Below are 24,691 nucleotides of genomic sequence, written 5' to 3' on the forward strand. Positions count from 1 at the left end.
CTTGACCATCTTATCACCATGAGTGGACATCCTAAGAAAGATTCGAAATTCTGTTTGTTCACTGGCAAAACAAACTGAACGGCAATGCACCTCCGCTACAGACAGTCACAGTCTGAAAACTTTATTACTTCTCAAACATATAAATACAGACGAGAATAGATTTCAATATTTACAAAATGTCAAAGTCAAAAATAAGAATAGGGGCCTGATTTTTCCATTAGGCCAAAATAGTTTTTATTTTTCTAACATGTCTTATTGTCAGACTGATGCAGTTGCGTCTCACACTACAGTGCGATCTTCACGAGGTCTTCTTCTGTAGAATCGCCCTCACCAGAACTGGATCAGCTCTTCCTTTGGTCTCTTTCTGAACCAGACCCATCAACTTGTTCAGAACTTTTTTGTTCCCGCTTCTGATCGCGTGAACCTGCAGAGAGGCACACAGAGGGATTTTTGGACATGTTTTTGAGATGTTTCACTCGTGATTACACGCGACATTGTGAGCCCTGACCTCATCTGGATGCGAGTCCACCACCTTCTGGCAGATGATGTGCAGCTGTGCGGTGTCACTAACAAGCCCCAAGTCCTGCTCTTGGGTGATCTGCAGGGCTGTCTTGCCTGGTGACCTCCACATCTCCTGGAACACCTAAGAACACGGAGAAACCCGTGAAACGCAGGTGAGAAGCAGAATACAAACAAGCGGTAGCTGGGTTGCGTGTGTTGAATGACAGACCGAAAGGGGATAATTGCATTGTCTGTGTAGCTGACTGACCTGCTTGGCAACTGAAGAGGAGATGTGTCCTTTTTCCTGGAGCTCCAGCAGCTCCGCCAGGGCAGAAGGAGAGATTGGGCTAAAATCAAATTAAAGCGGTAATTTAATCACACTTTAATAGATGGACTTGAATTTGTGATATAAATGGTAGAAGAGATGGGAAGAGGATTGCACCGAAAGGACAAAAGAATCAATCAACATTTGTGATTTGCCTGCGATGTTTTGTCTTTTCCTTGCCTCCGTGTTTATTCCATAGGCCAGCCGTTCCCAAAGTGGGCTTCATGGAGCACCAGAGGTCTACGATCCATGACCGACACATCCGAAAAATAGTTTTCTGCATCAATAAAAATGTACCCTTATATTGTGTGCATTACTTGCACCAACAAAAACTCTGATATGTTTGTGACACATCATCTCCACCTGTCATGAGATCACCCATTTTTCCTCAGGGGGCAACGAACCGTTGCTGCTGTTGCTGCATATGCAGCTATGCGACTGACAAGCACGGCGAAATATTCGACTCAGTCCACGCTGCGAGCACAAACCAGTGACACTGAAATATATATGCAGGGTTTTCTGGAGCACAGCAATACTAAAATGTATGATCGTTAGAAAAAGTATTCGTCGTTATAAACAAGGGCAGTGATTGTTAACCGCCACACGTTTTTGGTTTAATAGCAAAATAAAAAAGAAAGCTAAAATGGATTATGAAACTCCCAAGCTGTCCGTCAGCCTCAGAGACATCTGTAAGACAACTGCTGCACTGCAATCAACTGAATAAAAGCAGAGATTTTTAAATAGCTTGAAGTGATGAGATGAGATAGCCTTTATTTGTCAGTTGCAGGTCTTTTGCCCACAACCGAGATGACAGACCTTGCCGACCGTACATATAATACACAAACATCACATTGGGGAGACAGGTCAGGCTAGGTAGCGAGGAAAAAAACATCGAAATGTGTAACACAAAAGGATAATACAGGAATGCACAGATATCAACACACCATAGCACAATAAACGCAGACAAGCAACATGGGAAAGTGTTCCAGTGTGTACATCTGATCTGGGACTGATCTTCGACTGCGCCTCCAGCTGACCCGATGTCCACATCAGAGGGGAGGTAAGCGTTGGAGGTGGTGTTGGATCCGGGGTAGGGAGGGTGATGCGTCAGTGAGTGCTTATCCGTATCAGTATGTGTTTGCGTGTCCATAGTTCAGCTGAGACAGTGTCCTTCGCCCTGCCAGGCTAAGTAAACAGTCTTCCAGCCAACCCAGGTGGCCTTGTAGGGAATGGGAAGGAACAGACTCAACACAGTCGTTATCAGGGAGTTTTTGTTTGGCTCCAGCCTTGAGCCCACAGCTGGTGCAGAAGGGGTAGCCGGATTATGATGGTAATTTTTCTTTTTGCAACAACTCATGAGAATTTCAAAGCTGTTCTTTAACACTCCAACACTGGTTTCTCAATCTCCCGTTGGAGAACCGCGAGTTTCTCCATGATGTTATTAACCTTCAGTTTTGTGGTGTTGTCATTCTTTTGCTCAAAGAGCAGATTCTGAGACCTCACGACCGCAGTCAGCTGTTCCAAGATGTAATCCAACGTCCGCTCAGAGGTGTTACCATGGTTCCGAATAGGTAGATATCTTCAGCGTCCTCGATCGACAGTCCCGCCAGGCACACGATCCTCCATGTCTGCCACCCGTCCATCGTGTATCCGGCAGGGAAAGTCCCTCCAGGGCACTCGGGCTCTCCCGAGCCAGGACTTCTCGTTGAGAAAAGGGTGTCAATAGCATTCAGAGACCAGTTGATCAAATCCATAATTCTCTTTAGGTTTTAGAAACAGACTGTGAGAGTGTGTTCCAGGGAAAAGTAATACAAAAAACACGAGACTAGACAAGGACATGAGAACTAAGCAGGGAAGATAAGGGAGAGGAGAAGGAGAAAAAGTGCGTCCGCCTCCTCCGAGAGCAAAAAAAAAAAAAAGTGTCTTGCACAAATGGTCAAAATAATTATAAAGTAATGAATACATCTCTGAAAATGTTACAGGCAATATTATAGTGAATTAGTTAAAGTTAAGAATCAACACCTGTGGGAACCCCTTGTGTTTTTTAGTAACAAAAATTATGAATAACTGTTTAAAATTGCAGTGAAGTGATTAACACATTCACTTTACACACCAATCAGGGAGAGAAAGCACAAACCTAGCCTCAGGGCATCTCGAGCTAGTCTGCTCCAAGTGCTGATCTCAAGCCTGGAGGGTTGCATCAGGAAGGGCATCGTGGGTAAAACCTATGGCAGATCAAATAAGTGGATCCGTCTGCTGTGGGAAGAGATTGGGCTAAGATGCTACATGGAGCAAAATGAGCCGTGCCTTCTAGGTCTCTCATTCCATGAGAAAGCACAGGTGACTGGTGCCGCCTATTGGGAGCCTTGACTCTGTTTACTACCCATGTCATTTATGAAATGCAATAATCCTGGAGTGGATTTTATATACATATATATATATTTTTTTTTTTTCCACTGTAGACGGATTAATACTTCTGTCCAAAGTATCAGGTAGTGTTATCATTTCATATATCCAGCAGGGCTAATATTCACATCATCGCCTCATCTTGTAATATTTCTTTTCAGCTTGTGAGGACAACTGATCAGGATATAAATATACATGAGCGCACTGAACGTATCGGCAAGATCAAATACTCAGGAAGGCACTAAGCTTTTGTGTCTCCTGTCGCTGTTTCCCCATCACCCAAGGCCAAGACAAACTACAAAGAGAACGTGAAAAGGACAGCAGCAGGTTTTTGACAAGCATTCGAGTTAGGAATAAGAAAACAGCCGAGTCCAGTGGACTGAAGATGAAAAAGAAAACATCTGATAATAGACCGCCTGTGAGCAAGAAAACTCTCCTTGTGAGCAATGAAGTCGATTCTTCAGAATCCAGAAAATGATGTTAAACTAGATGATAATTCAGAGGATGAAGGGTGAGAGTGGTAGCACAGCTGAAAAGTTGACAGAAATCAAAGAATGAACAGATGAGATGAAAAGAATAATAAGGTGTGAATATTCTGTTAAAATAGAGAGCTAAAGGTAATGCAATAAATAGTTGATACATCCAGAGTCTGCCACTTCGAGCTGCTTCTTCTTCTCTTTTTTGATAGAATTATGCAAACTTAATGAAAGAAACCTGAATATTTCACGACAACTCAATTGAAAAACCTTTTTGTAACAACAGAAGCTTCAGCTTCAGATTTAAGTTCAGCAATAATCTCCCCATATGAATTAGGTGGTTCACATAAAGGGATACTTTTGCTCATCCAGCTGTTGGGGACAAAACCCCCCCCCAAAAAGGAAGCTGGGATCGAAATAGGGGACCCTCATTATATATTTTTTCCACATCTTCATATTTTTAACATTACCATCATGTGGGCCTGGTGAGACATTTCACAATTCTGTCATCATGCTGTCGCCATCCTGCCACAAATATGCCACTTAGTTTCACTCACAGGCAGCCCCCAGCAGTTTCCCTGGTGGGTGGGAGGGGGGGTTCTGGGAGAGCGACATGTCTGAGCTGGATGAGCTCTTAATGACATGTCTGGAGTTTCACTTCTCTAGCTGTCCCACCAATATGCTTCCCAATTTCTCATTTCATTAATCCAAGTCAATGGCTTAGAGCCAGAGGAGCGAGAGGAAATGCGGGCAGGCCTGACAGGGCAGCAGAGGTCATGCATCAGACATTACTGTAACACTTGGAGAACTTTTATTTGCTAACCAACTTCCGGTTATTTCCTCCCTAGCTCCGAAGACTCAAAATATTCCTCCAAGTACTTATATGACTCAGTTTCTAAACCGCTTGCCACTCTTTGTTTTTCTTCAACCCTCCTCCTTTCAACCAAAGCCAGTGCAACGTTACGCATAAATAAACACGAGCTTCTTTGGAGTTTATTCGCACACAAATGCTTCACAACAGTCTGGCAACGGCAGATAAAGCAAAGCTCACACAGCATCTATGCTGACGTCAGTCCATTACTTAAACTTCATGTGTTGTGTAATGACTCCGGCCTTTAATGAGTTCAAAGAAATTATCATTGTGCTCCATTGCTAATCTCAGTTGGACCAACAGCTCAGACGCCTTTGACCGCCCTCATTTTTCTTTTAGCTGCAGTAATTATTGAACTGCCACTGTAGGAAAATTGCTAGACTGAAAGCGCTGAAATTAGTGTCGGACATTTAGCGTCACACAGTGCCATAAACAGAAACGGTGGGAGACAACAGGTGTTATTTATTCATAGCTGGTGGCCTGAAATGTACCTTTGTCTGTGTGTGCGCGTGTGTTTTTTTTCTTTAATGTTTCAAGTGTAAAAGGTACCATGGCAACTCTTTTCATACCAAATCAAAATCTCTTTAATGTCAAGAGTGTTTTAGAAGATCTTCAAGCTAACAGGCTTTCTTATTTAGGGAGAGATCAAGCCTTCAAAAAGCAATTCTCCAAAAAGCTTTCTCACTGACAGAATTAATGAATATCCCAGCTTGCTGTTGTATAGTTATGGATGAGAGTTATTTATGTATCTAAAGCTGTAGTGCTCTCCCTTTCAGATAAACATAAAAAAGCCATCATTCAGAACACTCCACCGCAAAGATAACATCTTTTTTTGGGGGGGCTGAAAGGTCATTAATCCAGTGCAAATCACCTAGGGTGTAACTAGTTCAATAACTTTGGCTTTAGTGGCATCAGTCAAAAGTCTGCATCAGCAGTTCGTTTGTTTTTTTCTGAACAACTGCACTGCTGTTAGGATCAGCTGTTTGACTTGAGCCTTACAATGATCAGCTTATTCAAAGCTATGTGTTTATCAGTTGATGAGTTACTTCCTATCACACACACACACACACACACACACACACACACACACACACACACACACACACACGCACACGCATTTCCCTAGCCGCTTACCCTAACCATCAAAAATGAATGCCTAACCTAATTGTAACCCTGACACTAAAACCACATTTTGAGTCTGAATAATGCCTTCAAACTCGTGAGGACAGGCACTTTTGTCCTCCTAAGTGACTGCTGGTCCCCACAAATATAGTAACGTTCCAATTTCGGGTCCCCACAAAGATGTCTAGTGGAATTTATTTGTAACACAGAATCAATTTCTTTCATCTCAATGCATTGCAAACATTCAGAATATTCTTATTTTTTCTTTACATGAGTTTCCTGACACTCAAAATCCAGTTTATTTCTTTTATTTAGTAGTTTTCAGTCTGAAACAGACTGGGTGCTTCAGGGTCTAATGAAAAGGTGGAACAGAAAGAACTGGTTCACTCATTCAGTCACAGGAAGAATGTGGAAATCCCAAACAGCCAACTAGCAGGTTCAAAAAAAGGGACTTTGCTACTGTGAGGCAACAGTGCTAACCACTGCACCACCATGCCACCCATGAGACCCCAAGTCTTTACCTGGCGGTTAGATAAATGCTCATCCTGGAACTTGGAGCATGTTTATGTGTCTGTGTCTCACCTTTGGCACACACTCATGTCTTGCTGTTTGAGGTGACCCAGCAGCTCATTTGTTACCCAGCCAATCACCTTCCTTGGCTCCTTCTTGGTTGCCTTTAACACAGCCTCAAAGTAGTCCACCAACCCATCTTCATTCTACATTGACATAAAAAAGTGATTCCTTCACAAACATATAATCTAATTAGAATCAAACAAGCAGAGCTCATCAGTATACAACTACATCCTGTTAAAGTCCAGCAAGCTACACAAGTAAGACCTGATCAACTGGCTTTTAAAGGAAAGAACTACCCTTCCTCCCACTGGCTGGTTTCACCCAGTTTCTCCCACTCAGAAACTCACCACCAGAGTGAAGCTGTGCTCAGGTAGGATGCCGTACGTTTGCACCAGCCTGTCTCTTTTGACACTTGGTAGCTCTGGCAGCCCTTCCTTTATCTTCTGCACCACTACCACCTGGCACGCATCAATGCCAGTGGGCAGTGATGCATCATCCTCATACAGAATCAGAGGGGGCAGGTTGGGCTCTGGCATAAACCTGAAAAAGGCAGGAGGGGTGAGTGAAAACAGGGAACAATGTTTTATCAGCAGTACGGGTAAGTTTGGGGAAAAAAAGGTCGTCTTGTGCTGTCACTTGGCCACCTGATCATTTGACTCCATCAGCCTTGAACCTGTCAATCATTCCCCTACCTAAACTACAACACATTCTTCGTCTGTTCACACTTTAGGTGAGGTCTGTTTAGCTACCTGTCAATCTCCAGACCCCAGTAAGAGGATCTTTCTCTGATTTTATAAACACTTACAATATGAACTTACACTCACCTGTAATCCTGAAGACCCTCTTTGTCCCTCATAGGTAGAGTCTCCCTACAAGACAAGGTGGCAGTATCAGAAATGATAGCTCAATATGTTTGTTTCTCTTGATGAGAAGATCAAACAAACATGAAAATACTCAAAACAAAGAATGAACATATGTGTGGGGATCCCTTTCAGTGAGCCTGCTTTTCTTCAAACTAGTGGCATCAGATCTGTGACCACTTTCACAGGAATGAGAAGAAAGATCCACAGGTCATCACCCCACACTGTTTAGCATGCTTCACCATGTAGCTCGGATATACAAGACCTCATGGGAGGGAGGTACCAGAGGATGATCAAGGCCTCAGCTGCCTTATTCTGTGAGCTCATAAGCTTGTGAGTAGCACATAGCTCACAGATAACACAGAACGACGGCAGCATCCAAATGGCTCTATTCATCATCATTACCATGATGGTTTGTCCTCAGCAAAGCTCACGACTAATGAAGCAGGCAGAGATCCCAGTCACAGGGTGCTGTAGCAGTTACATCTTGGCATGAAGACGCTGCTTTTTCATCCTCTTACCCTGATTTGGAATCATACGCCCGAGTCTCGTTTTGCACCGTCCCTCCTCTCTGCAGGACATCAATCTGTCTCTGGATCTCATAGTCTGATGAATATCAAGGAGAACATGAACACAAATACAGAACCGCAAATATAATTTGGTGCTAAATGCCAAACACCTGCTGTTATACGCCGGTGATCGTTGACTCTCTGAGTGCTGCCACATTATAACTCTGATAAACAGCCTTTTGTTTTCCCTGTGACTTTTAAATATCAGTTCAGCCGCAGAGTAAATGTGAAACAACTTAATTGATAAATAACTGAAGCACAGCGTTGCTATATGCCAAAACGCACTTCCAAAACCTGCATCTCAAGTACTGAAATTTTCTGAGACTACTAGCTTGTTTGAAGTGAAGCTCAGTTAAAAATCAGCAAAGTTATAGCTGACACAAAATCTATGAACAGCTGCAAGAAGTCAGTTAATCATCACATGCTGCTATCACGCAGCTAATTGTTTGTGAATAGCTGTCAGTCCAAAAAACGTACGCTTCACAAGTTACTGTCAGTTTCAACTATACTTCCTGTCTTAATGCCTCTACATGAATCCAGCAATTTTGCTTTTACTAAACTGGGTCTATTTCTAGGCACTGACATAGTAAAAATATGATGGTTATGTCACACTACGCATGCTTTTTCTTTGCTTTTCTATAGCTATCAAATGAAAAAGAGGAATGTATAAAGCCTCATGAAAGGGAAATATTGGAGTCAAAGTAACGAGATTTATTCCTTCCAAGGTAACCAGACTGATTGGAGACTTCGGGAAGTTAGGGGTTCAACCAAGTAATAATCTGGTACAAGTATTTAGTTCATGGATTTAATTAATAAATGCAGCATGACAATTATGTTTTCATAGAGCTGCTAGTCAGATTAAAAATGACAAAAGTTAAAACTTTTTATCCCAACTTTGCTTCTTTCAGCTGCTCCATTTAGGGGTCAGCAGAGGGAACCATCTGCCTCCATCTCACTCTCTTTCTGGCAGCTTCCTCTGACACACCAACCCTATGCATGTCATCCTTCATGACCTCAATGAATCTTCTCTGTGGTCTTCCTCTTTCCCTCTTGCCTGGTTGATGTCTTCAACATCCCCTATCCATTATATCCACTTTCTCAACCTTGCCTCTCTAACCTTGTCTCCAGACTGATCAACCTGATGTACTCATTTCTAATCCCGGCGGCTCTGGTCACTCCTAATGACAAATAAACATCTTCAACTCTACCATCTCCAGCTCGGCCTCTTGTCTTTTTGTCAGTGCCACCATCTCCCTCTCACTGCCATTTCATAAACTTTGCCTTTCACTCTTGCTGCTATCCTTGGGTCCAAAAATCATCTCTCTTGTGTACCGTCCTTTGCTTTGGATGGTTGACCCAACATATTTAAACTCTTCTACCTTTACTCCTTGCAGCTTTGTGTTACCTCTGCCCCCTTCTCACTCACGCGCACATGTATTCTCTTTTGCTTCTACTGACTTTCATTGCTCTGCTCCCCAGAGCACACCTTCACCTCTCCAGCCTCTCTTCCACTTGCAATGTTGTCTGCAAACATCATAGTCCACAGAGTCTCCTGCCTGATCTCATCTGCCAACCTGTCCATCAACACTGCAAACAAGAAGGGGCTCAGAGTAGACTTACCTCAATCTTGAACCCATCAGTCACTCCTACTGCACACCTCACCACTCTGTACTCATAAATGTCCTGTACCACCCTCAGTTTTCTGCCATTCCTGAGTTCCTCATGCACTTCCACAGCTCTTCTCTTGGCATCCTATCTTATGCTTTCTCTAGGTCCACAAAGACCTCAGTGCAACTCCTTCTGACCTTCTCCATCCTTCTCCATAAACCTGCTCAAAGCAAACATATCATCTGTAGAGCCCTTTCTGTGCATGAAGCCATACTGCTGCTCACTGATCGTCACCTCACTTCTTAGCCTTCCTTCAATAACTCTTTCCTATAACTTCATGGTATGGCTCATCAAGTTATCCCTTTTTGGTGACTAAAGCTCTGCACATCACCCTTGTTCTTGAAAATTGGTATCAGTGTGCTTCTTCCTCATTCCTCAAGCATCCTCTCGTTCCCCAGCACTGTGTTAATCAGTCTGAATAAAAAGTGCATTGTTCTCTCTCCTAAACATCTCTGTACCTCCAAAACTATCTGTACAAAGTTCTTGGATGCTGCCTCTTAATTCTCTTATTCATCTTTGGCAAATGAAAAACTGTCTAGATTGTATTCCTCCACCAAGCATGGGTGAAGTTTGCACCCACGCTATTTTATTATGATCAAGGGAACATTCAGCAAATGTTTAATATTTGTGACACAGGGATGTAAAAATAGAAGTGATTTTACTTGATTGATTGATTGATTGGTTGTAAAGGAAATGTAAGTGTAAAAATTTGAGAGTCAGCTTCCAAGTTTTGGATTTTTGGCTAATAAAGCCAATCTATAGAACATCTGCTACATATGTCATGTCAATAGTTCAGCAACTTAATAACTGTCCTAAAAAGCCGTTCACGCAATCTGAAGAAGAAAACACTGACAGCTTGTTCATTTTACCTCCGCTTTTAATACAAGAGCCATAATCAAAGTACAGCAGCACTGTGGAGAGCATAGTAACCAACTGTGAAGTATTACAATAGAATAGCTGCACTACAGCGTGTGTCAAAATCAGCTCAACATATCGTAGGCACAAGACATCTTGACCTGGACAATATTACCACAAGCTGGTAGATGCAGCTACCACAAAACGCAAAACTCTGAAACACCATTTCATCTGAACATGACCTGTTTAAATGTCAACTAAAAAAGGACTAAAATGTGTGAGCAATCATGCGTGCAGTTAAGACCCTTTCAGATAAAGTAAATTCAAAAAATAAATGAATAAATGCCTGAGGCGCTTTCTGCTATCCTTGCTACTGAGTCTCAAACTTTTTATCGGTGCTTACCTATAGCTCTGGCAAGGTATCGAATGCTGTTGATGTTCTTCACCTCTGTCCTGACGCCCAGTGGCTCTCCAGGTCTGTGCACCGAGACATTGGCATCCACTCTCAGCTGCCCCTCTGAGCAAAAAGAGGTAAATAGATGCACGCGGAGAGAGTTAAGTTTAGGTTTAGAAGTGTGGCAGCTTGGAAGCACGAGAGAAGGAGAGAGACAGAGAGTGATTTCCATACCAGACATGTTGCCTTGACAGGTGCCTAGAGCTTGCAGGATGAGCTGCAGCTCTCTGACAGCTGCAGCAGCCTCCTCTCCACAGCTCATGTCTGGCTCCATCACCAGCTCCATCAGACCTACACCTGAAGACAGCAACGTTTCACATCTCAAGGGTCTGAAGCTCAGTGATAAACCCTTGCTTTGTTGATTAACCTAATATTAGTTTTTAAAAATCAAAACATTATCACTGGAATTCTATGACTTTTCCAGCTGCTGCTGCTGTCTGTCAATCATAAAAACATCTTCTTAAAAATAGTTTAATTTCTTAATCAAAAGATGGTTTAGGAAAGTCAACTGCCAAACACCTGCTGCTACACGCTGGCAGCCCTCAGGCCTCTGACACATTATAACTCTGAGGTTTTTCTTCCAGTGACTTTTAAATACCAGTTCAGTGGCGGAGTAAACAGCTAATCAATGAGTAGTAAATACGCAGTAAATACAGTATTTGCCGGTGTCCATTTTTTAGCTGAAGTTCTTGATAAAAAAATAAATCAAGCAAAGACCGGTTTAGCTCAGTGACGGCTTTTAAATGGCATCAGGAGAATCACAGGAATAAGCTGCCACTATTGGATGTACAAGACATGAGCAGGACTGATTTATCATTGATTTTTTTCCATTGAGCAGACTCTTCCTCTGTATTGCTACCTGCTCTGTTGAGGTCTATGAGTGTCTGGCTGCGGACGTCATCGTGGAGACTCTTGCCGCTGTCCTGTTCCAGCTGAATCTGTTTGATGGTCACATTTTGTCTCATCACCTGGTTCCTCTTTTTCCCTCCAAGGAGGCTGTAAGTAAGCACGCCATCTACTGCGATTGGCAAACGTTGTTGAGTGATCTGGTATCCAGCCTAAAACAAGAAAATACAATACAAAAAAATTCAATAAAAAATAGAACCTGAAAACATGCCCCAACTTACTACGTGATTAAAAGACATGTCCTATAATTATTATGTTAGCTGCTATGTGAATTAAAGTATAGTGAAATATATGAGTGCTGGATAGCTGGTTGGTTGAAGACTGGTTTGTTAAATGCCAATATGGCCCACATATCTCTGAGGAATGTTTCCGGCACCTTGTTGAACTGGTGCCATGAAGAATTAAAGCAGCTCTAAAGGCAAAAAAGGGTCCAATCCAGTACTAGCAAGGCATACCTAATAAATTGTCAGTGAGTGTATATGTGTTTAAAATAGGAATTTCATCTCCTCTTTAACTGAATGAAGAAATGATCCTTCACTTTGTTTAACCAATACATCCTTTTAATTATAGAAGAAAGACTGTTTCGTGAAGTCTTGCAGTAGAGTTTTTGCAGCGTCATGGCTGCGTGTAAAGGTCTGGCGGGGAGCGTCAGTTAGACACGGCGATTGGCTTGGCTGTCATAATGCAGGAGGAGCTGGCATTTCACTCAAGGTTTCTGCTCACAAAAGCACAATATTTCATGAGCTCCTCTATTCCTACAAGAACCTGCTGCCCCGAGTATTAATTTCGACGTTACCACGGCAACCACATCACAAGACCTAAACATTAATCACACTTATGCTAAGGAGACTGAGGACGTGGGAGAAGAGATTGGGGGGGCTGTTAGTCACCGGCTTTTTGTACAATGCGCCTGATCGACACAATCAATCACCTCCACAACTCCTCCTTTTAAAAGAAACAGGAAGAAAACAACACAAGATTCCTGGGGATGTTCTTTTTCAACTTCTGCTCCTCTTGGTGGATTTGATCTGTAAATCTGCAAGATTTTGTGACTACCGTTGCAGCTCATCAGAAATCCCCCCCTTTCCCACTTAATCCTTTCACGAGTTTTGTCTCTGGTCATTGAAAATGACAATTTCTGCAGGTGAAAGTGCAACCAACTACTGACATTAGGGAGCATCTGAATAAGTGGAGACCATTTACATTTCCTGCATAATAAATCAGCTGCTTTTTGGATGAGCCATGTTTGCTGTTAACAGCATCCTTGTACCCACATTAAGCTTTCGCAATTACTCTGTGACAGAACACGGAGCCCTAATGAGCGCTTCCTGAGACTCGTACAGATGCATGTCTGCTCACACGCCGTTTCAAGCAGGATCAAACGCGCACACACACACACTTTCAACTCTTTTCCACATTGTGAGCCCCTGAGTCATTTTCTGACTCATTCCAAAGTCTAAACAAACAAGACTCAGTCGGTCGTCTAATTCCTCACCCCTGCACACCGATGTTTTTCCTCGGCTACCCCGCCGAGGTCACAAAGACATTTCATTTCTCTCATTAAACACAAGTCAAAGCTTCAATGGCCAGGCCATGTCTGTTTATTTGGAAACTTAATATCTCAAGGAAATTGTAATTATTTAGATGAGCGTGGAGCTGCTGAGGCATGTTATTAAAGGGCTGTTAAAAACTTTATATATGTGCCTTGCCTGCCATTTCAATTCAATGAAGGAATGCTGCTCGGACAGCGGCATTAATCATTTAATGAGCAACTGTGGTGTTTTACAAAATGCAATCAGGGATTTCTACTGGAACATATCAATAATGTACAATGCAATTTACAAATGTATTTTTCAAGGGCGGGATAATTTCTCCCTCGATCCTGTTCCACGTTTGGTTTTTACGAGCACAGACTGCACTCAAACTTTTGGTCGAATGTGAAGAATATTCCATCATCTGCATAATTAAAGCCATTCTGACTCTGAGATTATCAAGCTGCTTCACTGAGACAGACCACCCTCTTTAAGCAGCTGTGAGAGTAATGGAAACTAAGTGATTATAAAGCAGACTACACTAGGTATTTAAAACATCAATAAGGCTTTGGGATAAAACCTACTGGCACGAGTTCTCAAAAGAAAAATAATAATCTTAATCCTGCCGTGTGTGTTGAGGATGAATCCAAAGGAGATGATGTAAAGTTCTACAAACATGCAAGGAGGCGAGAGGAGCCCAACAATAATCCCCGCGCTTCTGGAGGGGATTTTGCTGGAAGATTGATGAACTTTGAGAGGAGACAATGTATCATTTACAACAGTGAAAATGTGCACTGCTGCCACAAAATCAGTAATTCCCCTAAAATTAAACGGGAGAACGTCAATCTGTAAAGATCTGCATATAATGGATGTTCTTCATCATGCTTATGCAGTCACATCTGCTCACAATAAAGTCAAGTTAGATGAGAAAGTAAATAAATAAAACCACCAGCTAAAGTTTTTTGTTTTTTGCTTGCTACTTCAAGAAAGTACTCTCCATAATGAACTTCTTTGAGCAGTTTCATTGAAATATGGTACACTCCAAAGAAAATGAAACTTTTATTTAGTCCATAATTACCCTCTTCATTACTTTGCCCAAAGCTCTGTTAGCAAAATGTCTTACCAGGGCTGGCTACACTTTGAAAACAAACTTGAAAAGTAAAATTCTCTTACACCTTTCTTTTGAGAAATTTCTAGATTTATTAGCAGGAGGTCTCTGTTGGCTAAGTCACTGTAGAGCTCCCATGACATTTTGTCTGTTCCACCCAAGCCTTAAAATGTCTGGCAGTAAAATTACCCCAGGGCTACTGAAGGGTTGAGAAACCTTTCCATGCAAGCACTCCATTACAGAAAGCAAAGTGAATATGACTTGGGCAAGACAGTTTAATGGAAATATCACCGTTAAAGAGGGTTTTTTGGGAGGTTGGGGTATCTCTTCCAGTATTGCTACTATTCAGCTTATACATCCTGCCGTTAGATATTTAAATACTGCATGCCCTGCCCCCCTGTGACCTACTCCTGTGGGGGCCATGCCTGCTGGGGACGTTTAGCAATCCTCCTTACCTTCTTTCATGTTCTCTCTTACATGTCCTGTTTTTTTTTTTTAAATTTTAAATAATATGTTTAATTTAACATTCACTTATTAGTTTTTCTTCTCTCACTTCAAGATAAAAAGTTTTTTTTTCTCTGTTTTTCTATTTATGCATGAATTTGCATGTTGATACACACCACAGCATATAGACATTCAGCAGCCAACTACAACATTAGAGCCTGCAGTCACAAAGGCCTTGTCACTTTTGTTTTCTTCTTTTCCCATTCGGTGCATTTTTCTTTTCTTTTTTAAAGCCAATCCCCAGTGATTTAAAAAGTGCAGATGAGATGAGAATTAGCACATCCAAGTCTGAGTGCGTATTCCAGGTCATGGAGCAATTACTGCACCAAGTGAAGGGAGTTTAAGCATCTTGGGGTCTTAAAAGCTAAATTAGGAGTGTGTTTGCTTTGCAGCGGGATGCTGTTTGGCAACACCTTTGAAAGTCCTGGTTACTGAATTGCATCTCTTGGCTGCATTTGTGGTGTTGATCTCTACTGGCATGTTTTAAATGCAATTTTCTGACCACCAGTTTTGGTGGGTCAAAATCTAGTAACTTTTGTATTATGCTTAGCAGGTATCTGTGGTTCTGTTTGTGAGATGCTTAGCACTCTACTCTCTCCTTCGAATATGGGCTTCAAACCAGCAACATGATATGATGCTAACAAAATCTCCAAGCAGAGCTTCAGAAACCTATGGCTGACATCACAATGGCTTTGTCCATTTTTTTTCTTTACATACACTCTATGAGTTTAGCACACACTCGAACTTTACACTGCTACAAGTTTTGGTTTGGCTGGATCTGTTCTGCTGCTTTAAAAGGGGGCATTCAACAGTAACCATATGGATAGTTTCAATTAAGAGTGCGATAGCCAACATTACAAAACACAAACATCCACTTTAAGAAAATGGCCGGCAGCCAATATCCAAATAGAGCCCATTATTGGTTAATGACTGGAGATCATTCAGCCTCTGCTCACCCAACTATTTTACTTTCACTATTTAATTTACAATTTATAATATTAGCTCACAGTTAATATGATAAGTTGTGAATCTGTGCAGTTCCATCCAGTTACTTTAAGTTTGGTTTTTCCAATTCTGATAATGACTGAAATTAAGTAAATAAAAGAGAGAAAGCACAAACTTAACAGCATGGAGGAGGCAATGACCTGTGGATAATAAAAAAATTGAAGTGAACTGAAGGAAATGAGCTGGCAAGTTAAAAGCACTGGTCATTTTCAGTGTTATTTTTCTGTGTATGTGAGGAAAACACTGCCTTTTTGCTTTTTGCTTCTTCTGCAAGACTTGCTCACCATTTAAATTAGAGCTCACGGCTGGGAGAGTTCACCGGAACAGTTGTGATGGAAAGGCGGGAAGCAGACGAGCACAGCTTGCATAAAAGTCAAAGCAAGGAAGCAGCGTGGAGGATGATAATGAGTCCTGTCTCTTAGATAACCCCTGTCTCCTGTGCTATCACTCTCCTTCCCACCGATCCATAGATGCTGCACAGAAAGTGACAACCGAGGACAGGAAAACGAGAACTTACAGGGAGGTCAGCGTAAAAGTAGTGTTTCCTGTCAAAAAGCGACTTCCTATTTACGGCGCAGTTAAGAGCCAGTCCTGTCATCACCGCTGCTTCGACGCAGCGCTTGTTCAGGACCTGGGGACACACGGGGACATTATGGGGACAGATGATCTGAGAATGACAGGTTACGTTTATTCTAATCACATGAAGCATAACTTACAGGTAATGTGCCGGGTAAGGATGCATCGAAGAATGACACCAGGGAATTCGGAGGAGCCGAGAAGCGAACCGGAGCGCCAGAGAACAGCTTGGTACTGGAGTTAATCTGAGCATGAATTTCCAAACCCACCACGCCGACCAGCTGCTGGGGAGCACTGAGACACGCGGTACAGAAACAAAAAACATGAAAGAAAATTCAACTACACAGGTGGGCTGTATTTGTGTACTATGGCAAAGGAAAATACAATCTGGCTTTGAGGTGTTAAGGAAATGAGCAAATTTCGTGCGGGTTATGGGTTTGAAGTGTGTTTAGATGCCTACAATTACACTTTATAATTGGCAGCGCTTTTGATGTACACTGTTTTCTCACAAAGGAAGCAAAAGCACAAAAGAAGTAGAAGAAGAAGAAGAAAAAGAAGATGTTTTTGTCCTTTTCCAAAGAGTTTGCAAGGACATCTTCCCATATGGCTCTGAAACTACGTTCAGACACTGGGACCTTTCACCTTGAAAGGCCTTATTCTGTCAGTTCATATTCTGCTTTAATAAATTCTGCATTCAATAATGTATGCAGAAACCTGTGTTTTGTTTTGTTTACAGCCCAGAGGCTGGGCTTGGAGACTATAACTTAACTTAAGCCCTAAAAACTTTATTCTGACCTACTATGTGGCCGACAGGAGCAAATGCAGGTAGGCTGCAAATGACACAACTTTATGAAACTACACTTTCTCAGTTCATTAATAAAAACTTGAAAAACGCCATAACAGACTCAAAGATGAATGAACTGCACAGCATGAGTCAAAACAGCTGTTCAGTTTCTGGCTTTGCTTTTGAAAAGTTAGTGTTTCCACTTCTGGTCCCACTTACAGTTTCTTGGTAGTGTCGTGGTGTCCTGACAATATGAAAGTTAAGCTCACTTTCAGGCACTGAGGATTTTTTTTTTTAACAATCATCTAAATGAAATATAATCCTAACAGAGAGAGTAAATAATAATCTTCTTTAGAGCTGTTCGATATAACGATATATATCGGATGATGATATAAAAACATCTATCGTTTCATTTTACGCTATCGTTTGTTTGGTGGTGTGGCAAAATAAACTGTTTACGGCAATATTTTTTCATCGTTCTGATGGTCACTGTAGTGGCTATATTAATTTCTTAAAGTTCTCTCTTTCTCTTATATTTAATATAACCACACTACGGACGGACGTAACACCTTCGCGTGTCCGCTTGTTTATGTTCCACATAAACCTTTCACAATAAAGCTCAAGATCCTGTTGAGACTTTTCAAAATAAACTGAATCACGTGAAAGAGCAGATTATTTACGGATGAGAAGTAAAAAAAAAAAAAAAAAAGCCGCTTTTTGCTTGTATCTAGATACAAGCAAAAAGAATTGCAGCCACAGTTATATCTGTGACCACTGAGAAAAACTAGTAGGAAAGCTTAGTGTCTGCAACAGATGTTCTACTCAGGTGCCACTTTGATGTTCAATTCAATTCAATTCAATTCAGTTTTGCTTATGTAGTGCCAAACCACAACCACAATTGCCTTAAGGTGCTTATACTAAAGTAAAGACCCTATAATAATACAGTAGTTATTTAAATTGCATTATGTTGTAGCCTTGATTTAATATCCTAAAGGAGTATGACTGGTACATAGTGGACTGATATTGTGTAGTTTCTCTCAGCTGAAACATGCACGCAATCCTAAAGCACTCTTCAGAGAGGAAAAGCTTAAAATGTCTGTCTGCATTAATCTGTTTAACTCGTGGCATCCTGTTATTCAGACACAGACTGCATTTGATGTATGATACACTGCACGACAGTAACATGATTTCTGCCACAGATGTAAGAGGCTTGGTGAGCATCCTGAATGAAAGGCTCCATATTGTCTTATTCTGTCTCCGTGTAATCTTTCACATTGCACCACACGTTGACGTCATCTGTTATTACAGTGTTCTAACGGCATCCTGTGACCATGGCAGATGGATAGCTTGTCTCTTCGAGTGACTCTATGGACAAAAGCACAGAGACTGCTGTCTGTACTGTTGCCTTAACCCTTTGAAAAGCTAAATAAAACTGATAAAGACAACATCGCCTTAGCAAAAGGCACCCCCTGGTATCACCAGGTCTCTAAATGTCCTCCTTCATTACACCCATGAATTTTCTCTGTAGTCTCCCTCCATATTCAACATCCTTTATCTAATATGGACACACAATGTGTGTTTTTTCCTTAGCTGCTCTATAGATTTCACATGAAACAGAGTAAAAAGAAAAATAACTAATTTTAAATTGGGCTAGAAGCATAAAGCCACATGAAACTGAACTACTTAAGTAGAATAAAAGTAACATGACTTTTTTTTTTTTTTTGCTCCAAGGCAACCGGTTGAGTATCCAGGAAGTAGTAAAAATCTGGTACATAACCATACCTAAACTGAAACTATGATGGTAGTTTTTTAACAAACTTTTTAACAAATTCACAACAACCCTCAGCATGTCCTCCTCTACCTCCATGAATCTTCTCTGTTGCCGTGCCTGGCAGCTCCATCTTTAACATCCTTTGTCCATTGTATCCACTATCTTGGCCACTCTGTACACATCTAAACCACCTTGGCCTTGACTCTGAAACGTTGTCTCCAAAATGGTAAAACTTGAACTGTCACTCTGATGAACTTATTTCTAATACAGTCCGTTCTGGTTACTCACAAAGGAAATCTAAACACCTCCAGCTCAGCTTCCTGTCTTTTTGTCAATGACACCATCTTCAAACCATACATCCCACTACCATCTTGCTGCTATCCTTGTGTCATAAATCCCTTCTTGACACTAATCTCCGCTGCTCCACCCTGCCTGCACTTTTTTCTTCACCTCTTTTGAGCGTTGTCCTTTGCTTTGGTTGACCCCAACTTCTTTACCTCTGCTTCCTGCAGCTTTACTGTTGCACCTGCTGTACCTCTCTTCCATGCACACGTTCTATCTTGCTTCTACTGATTTTCATCCATTATTATTCCTCATCTATCTTAGGTCAAGCCCTAAGAAAATCTTTGCACCGTTAGCTCAGCCACTAGATTTGTATCACCTTCATAACTCCACAGCAGAGTGGCGCAGCGGAAGCGTGCTGGGCCCATAACCCAGAGGTCGATGGATCGAAACCATCCTCTGCTAACTGTTTTTAACCGAGCCACAAGATAAAGCTTATACTCCAAATGCCGTTTAAAAGACTAATAAACGTATATTAAGCTGTTCGACCACATGAATGCATAATGTTCAGGGCGTATTTTGTTGATGAAATCGCGAATCATGTCGCATACGCAGTAATGTTCTTTTGTCTGCAGTGTTTTTTACCAGGCTGACAAGTGGAGGCTGCCGTTAATGACTTTTCTCACCCGGCTGCTGTTAATAAGAAGACCCTAAAGAGGTATTATTATAGCTCAACACCAAGGCAACATGCAGGTTAACCTGCAGGTCAGAGACGATAAACACACGCACACACAATAACTCAGCACCCTTTCTTACCTTCGTGCCCTCTGCGGGAGTTGAGCGTGGCACTGTGGGCTTGTGGTGCTCACGGCCCTAACTGCGTACGAAGCCTTTGGACGCAAGGCTGATATTTGTTTTATATTATTGAGCAGCTCACTTGCTGCAACACAGGAGGCAGCCATGTTGGTGTCGCTGCTCTGACAAACACGGGAATTGTAGTTTTTTTTAAGTAGCAGTTAGTATATAGGCCTACGCCGCTAGCTGAGGTTTAAAACTACAAACCCCAGCATTGTGTATTTTCCAGCTTCCGAGTAAAGAGGCATCATTTCCGGTTTGAGAACTGGCGGGACTTCTTCACTGGATAGGAGAGAGGCGGGTTGTTTACAAGCCTCGGAGTTTGTTTAAACACACAGAAAATGATGGCAACAAACGGAAAAGACGCGTGTGGGGTCAATGAAGAGGCGCACACAGCTGCGGTAAACGGAGATTGTGCAGAGGCGTCGCCGCAGTCGAAGCGGCCGCAGAGGTTCACCTTCAGCTCCGAGCCCTCCATCGAGGATATTAGGCGCATGCAGGCCGATTTTACGGACGAGCGAGACTGGAACCAGTTTCACCAGCCCCGCAACCTTCTGCTGGCCATGGTCGGGGAGGTGGGCGAGGTGGCAGAGCTCTTCCAGTGGAAGGGAGAGGTAGCCGAGGGCCTGCCGGACTGGACCGAGACCGAGCGGGAGCAGCTGGCGCACGAGCTCAGCGACGTGTTGATCTACCTCGTGGAGCTGGCCGAGAAGTGTCGCGTGGATCTCCCACAAGCGGTGCTCCGTAAAATGGCTCTAAACCGTCTGAAATACCCCGCCAGCAAAGTGCAGGGGTCAGCCAAGAAGTACACGGAGTATAAAGACTGATGGACGAGGGGGAGAGCACTGGTGGAGTGTGTTTGCTGGACCTGCTGCTGTTTAATAAAGACCCACAAACGCTGCACAATCACAGCTCGGTTTAAATGACATTTTCTGGGTTTACATGTTAGGAAACCACGAAAACCTTCAACTGTTGTGTTATCTGGGAGTTATCCGAACTCAAGGAATATGTTGGCTTTTACTGAAGTTCACTTTTAAGTCCTGAGTTTTAGTCTGACCTTAGCTGTGCCTCTGTTAGTTTAAGGTGGGACTGTTGCGCATCGCCTTTCGGGGGTTTATTTGTCACTAAACATTTTAAGTTATTTAGATTGGCTCCAGTGTCAGCACGGAGTGGAGTGTTGATCAGTGCCAAACTGGCAGTCTCGTCTCTTTTTTTCCATCCAAATGTATCAGCATATTTTTCAAATTTGGATGTTTTTATCATTTTGTCATAAGTAAAAGTTGAGTCCGAGTCATGTTTTCACTCAGCAGTTTTGTGTTTTAAAGGATGAAACTGGATTAGTAATCTGTTAACCAGCCTGCAGTTGATTAAGCAGTCTTGTACCTTAATCGATGTTTTGATTTCAGTCACATGTCAGGTCATCTTGCTGTCCACTTTATTTGCTGATTCAATAATGTCTTATTATTCATGAAAAGGCAAGTTACGTCCATAAATCAGGACATTTGTATTTGGGCTGTAATAAAGAGCAGTTACAATCCATCCTTTTTTTTTCTTTTACAAGTTCTTTCTAAGACACTATAATCACGTGGAAGTGTCCCACACTCACATGAAAGCGAAAGGTTAAGTGAAGTAAGGATGAAAGGATCCTGTATTTGAAATTGTGTATATATAGCACTGTGCAAAAGTCTTGAGCCACCTTTAATTTAAAAAAAAAAAAATTCTGTTAAAACATAAATGTATATGGAAATTCAGCATATAAGACCAAAGCAGTTTGTATAATTCTGCCAATCTTAATGTCCATATTTGCTATGATCGTCTATTTTTCAGCACAGTCTAAACTTATTTAGGCAGCTTTCTTGTCATTTCTTTAAGTAGTCTTCAGAAATAGTTCTCCAGGTATCTTCAAGGACATTTAAAGCTCTTCTTTGAATGTTGTCTGGGTTCTGGTAAGACCTTTCCATGCGATATGTGTGTTTTTCTATCCAGATATGCTTTTACTACACTGACATTGTGTTTGGGATCATTTTTATGCTAAAAAATGAAGCTGTTGCCAATGAGATACTTTCCAGGTGTATCACATAGTAAATCAAAATCTTATGATACTTTTCTGCGCTCATATTTACATCAATTTTGACAACATCCTCTACACCACTGGCTGCAACCCCAAACCATGACAGCCTAAACTGTGTTTTATAGATGGCTTTTTTTTGGTAAACAATGTTGTTAAAGGCTAAACCTACTAAATCTAAACCAAATGAAAGACTAAAAATTGCAAAAATTATGACAGCAATAAATCACCACTTCCCTTTTCTGAAGTGCTTTTTTATTTAGTGTACATTTGGCTAAATGGATTTACAGTTTTACCTCTTGTTCACCTATTCATGCTTCTCCATGCTGGTAGTTTAGTTGTTTTGTCTAATTTAAATCAGCATTTTTTTCAAGAATCGGGGTGAAAAGTGAATCTCTTGCTATATTTCTGCATGCAAAGATTTTAAAAGTAAAATGCATTTGGATGCTCAAGTGAGGCATTTAGCGTAACGCTGAAGCGTCAGATTTTCTTTGTTTGATGTGCTCCGAGATGCAAACATTGCCATCAGCTGTGTATACTGGCGTTCAGCTGGAAGAATGAGTCATCCACAGGCTGCAAAGGAGAACAGCCATGTATCAATAAGATGCTGCTGTATGCGAGCTGAGCCTCACTTCAAAGTAAACAGCTTTATTTGCAGCGTCTATGATATAGCTTTCCACTTTAAAAAATAGGCAGTTGCTCATATCTGGTGGTATGCATTTGATATGAAAACTCCTCTCTTCTTAATGTTATTTGCGCATACAACTTCTTTATTTGAAGTGAAGGATTATATAGAAGAAAAAGAAGCAAGTGTTGTGTTTGTTTCTGCGTTAATCAAATGAAGCGCAGAGCTACCCTAATTTGTTGTACATCATCCATAATTCCCACACTAGTGCGAGTTTTGTTCCTCGGCTGAAAGTGAAATCCGTTTTCGTTTCATCCAAAACAACAGGCAGAGCAGACAGCAGACGTATGTGCTGCACAGGGAACATCATTGCACAACAGCAGTTTGCTCTTAAATGGATGATCGTGACACTTTGTAGGTGCTATCGCAATATTCACCGTCTAGATGAATGCCAGGCAGGTAGCAAGCTGCAATTACAGCTGTCTCAGGAGGGTTAAATGTAGCCATTTTAAGCCTACCCCCTGTTCTACCTGCAGGCTTCTGGTGTGCTGTTTCTCTGAGACCACCTCGGGACAGATTTAGTAAGAAATCTTTACTTTAAGAAGCCTTGTTGGCTGTGAACAGAGTGGAACAGAATGTGAGGCTTCCCACATTAGTGTTCACCATCAAATTATGGTATATGTGAGATGCCTGTTTCTGAATATCCTGATCAAAGAGCTATTCTTAAATTAACATTCACTTGTTTTTCTAATCTTGTGGGAATCACTCACACTTTTTAATTAAATCTCTTAAATAAGTCAATGTCTGTAAAATATAAGGAATAGCACGTATAACACTTGTCTTTATGTTTCTACCCCTCAGGACTTAATCTTCTGCCAGCATGTATTCACTGCAGTGTGTAGTGGCCAATATTAGCAAACTCTATGGACTGACATTATTAAGTTAATTTACTTGCAGCCACAATGCCTACTGCTTGGCAGAAAACTATGCACACACTGGCTTTAGGATTTTACAGTTGGGTGGTGGCTTTTGATACTTTCCAGGAAGCAGAAGGTCTTTTATTTTAGAGCCACGTGTACCCACACAGAAAAGTAACAGGAAAAAAAACTAATTGTAAATGTTTACAGCCTAAATGTATTGTGTAGGATATCTACTGAGACTTATACAGTATTTCTTATACTATAGTATAAGATATACTGTTTATATACTGTAAGTTTCCTGATCTTAGATGACAGGAGTGACACCTGGTGTAATCTTCTGCTGCTATAGCCCATCTGCTTCAGGGTTCTATTCATTGTATGCTCAGTAATGTTCTCCTGCGTACCTTGATTATAAGTGTGAACCACTTAGAAGAAAAGAACACATGCACAACTAGAATACACTGCATAGATGCATCCATGTTCCTTCAACGTCCATCCACTTGCCAGGCAGAACCCTGAACCGAGCCACTGACTGAATACCAGTCGGCACTGTGTTATAGTTCACACCTCATAATTTTGGAGAAAAATATCTGTGTCTGTGTAAAATATTTAACATAATTCGCTTATGAAAGCCTGCTGTGCCGCATATGGACCGTAATCTTCCAGAGCTTTCTGCATGTTAAATATTTGTTGGAACCCAAAACAAATGAGCACCATAGCAAATTAAAATACTAACGTTTCTTCATAAGTTGTCATATGTAAATGTTTTATAAGTTTTTTTTAGCACCCATGCTTTAAAGGCTGCAGTAATTGGAATAGCCTAGAAATCCCAAAAATCCTTTTAAGTCCTTAAGACCTTAAGTACACTTAAGAACTAATATGTAATGGTGGATTCCATTCACTGTTGATAAGCGTACTTCATGTACCCTCTACCTGCTGTTTGATGGAAGCTGTATTTTTAAAGCCAAAGTGGGCAAATGGCTTGGAAATGCTACAAATACATCAAAGTTCTCCGGGAGCACAAACCATCTCACAAGTGTCACAGCAAATTACACGCTTGCAGGCAGGGTTTGTA

At 41.5% G+C, this 24,691-nt stretch overlaps 2 protein-coding genes across 2 annotated transcripts; one reads left to right on the forward strand and one right to left on the reverse strand.

Annotated features, from left to right (window-relative positions):
• Positions 1 to 105: 105 nt before the first annotated feature.
• On the reverse strand, positions 106 to 20,197 carry gatb (glutamyl-tRNA(Gln) amidotransferase, subunit B). Its single transcript, XM_026171386.2, has 13 exons — positions 19,965 to 20,197; positions 16,452 to 16,605; positions 16,253 to 16,366; positions 11,540 to 11,738; positions 10,855 to 10,977; positions 10,630 to 10,743; positions 7,656 to 7,740; positions 7,099 to 7,143; positions 6,622 to 6,814; positions 6,284 to 6,417; positions 770 to 848; positions 509 to 643; positions 106 to 424 (listed from the first exon to the last, which is right to left on the reverse strand). Exons 1-13 carry the CDS (start codon positions 20,108 to 20,110, stop codon positions 299 to 301), a joined length of 1,647 nt encoding a protein of 548 aa, XP_026027171.2. The 5' UTR covers positions 20,111 to 20,197; the 3' UTR covers positions 106 to 298.
• A 47-nt stretch (positions 20,198 to 20,244) lies between these two features.
• dctpp1 (dCTP pyrophosphatase 1) lies at positions 20,245 to 21,542 on the forward strand. Its single transcript, XM_026171387.2, has one exon. It carries the CDS (start codon positions 20,345 to 20,347, stop codon positions 20,828 to 20,830), a length of 486 nt encoding a protein of 161 aa, XP_026027172.1. The 5' UTR covers positions 20,245 to 20,344; the 3' UTR covers positions 20,831 to 21,542.
• The last annotated feature ends 3,149 nt before the right edge of the window (positions 21,543 to 24,691 follow it).

Source organism: Astatotilapia calliptera, chromosome 6, assembly GCF_964374335.1.
Source record: "Astatotilapia calliptera chromosome 6, fAstCal68.1, whole genome shotgun sequence".
Taxonomy (NCBI): domain Eukaryota; kingdom Metazoa; phylum Chordata; class Actinopteri; order Cichliformes; family Cichlidae; genus Astatotilapia; species Astatotilapia calliptera.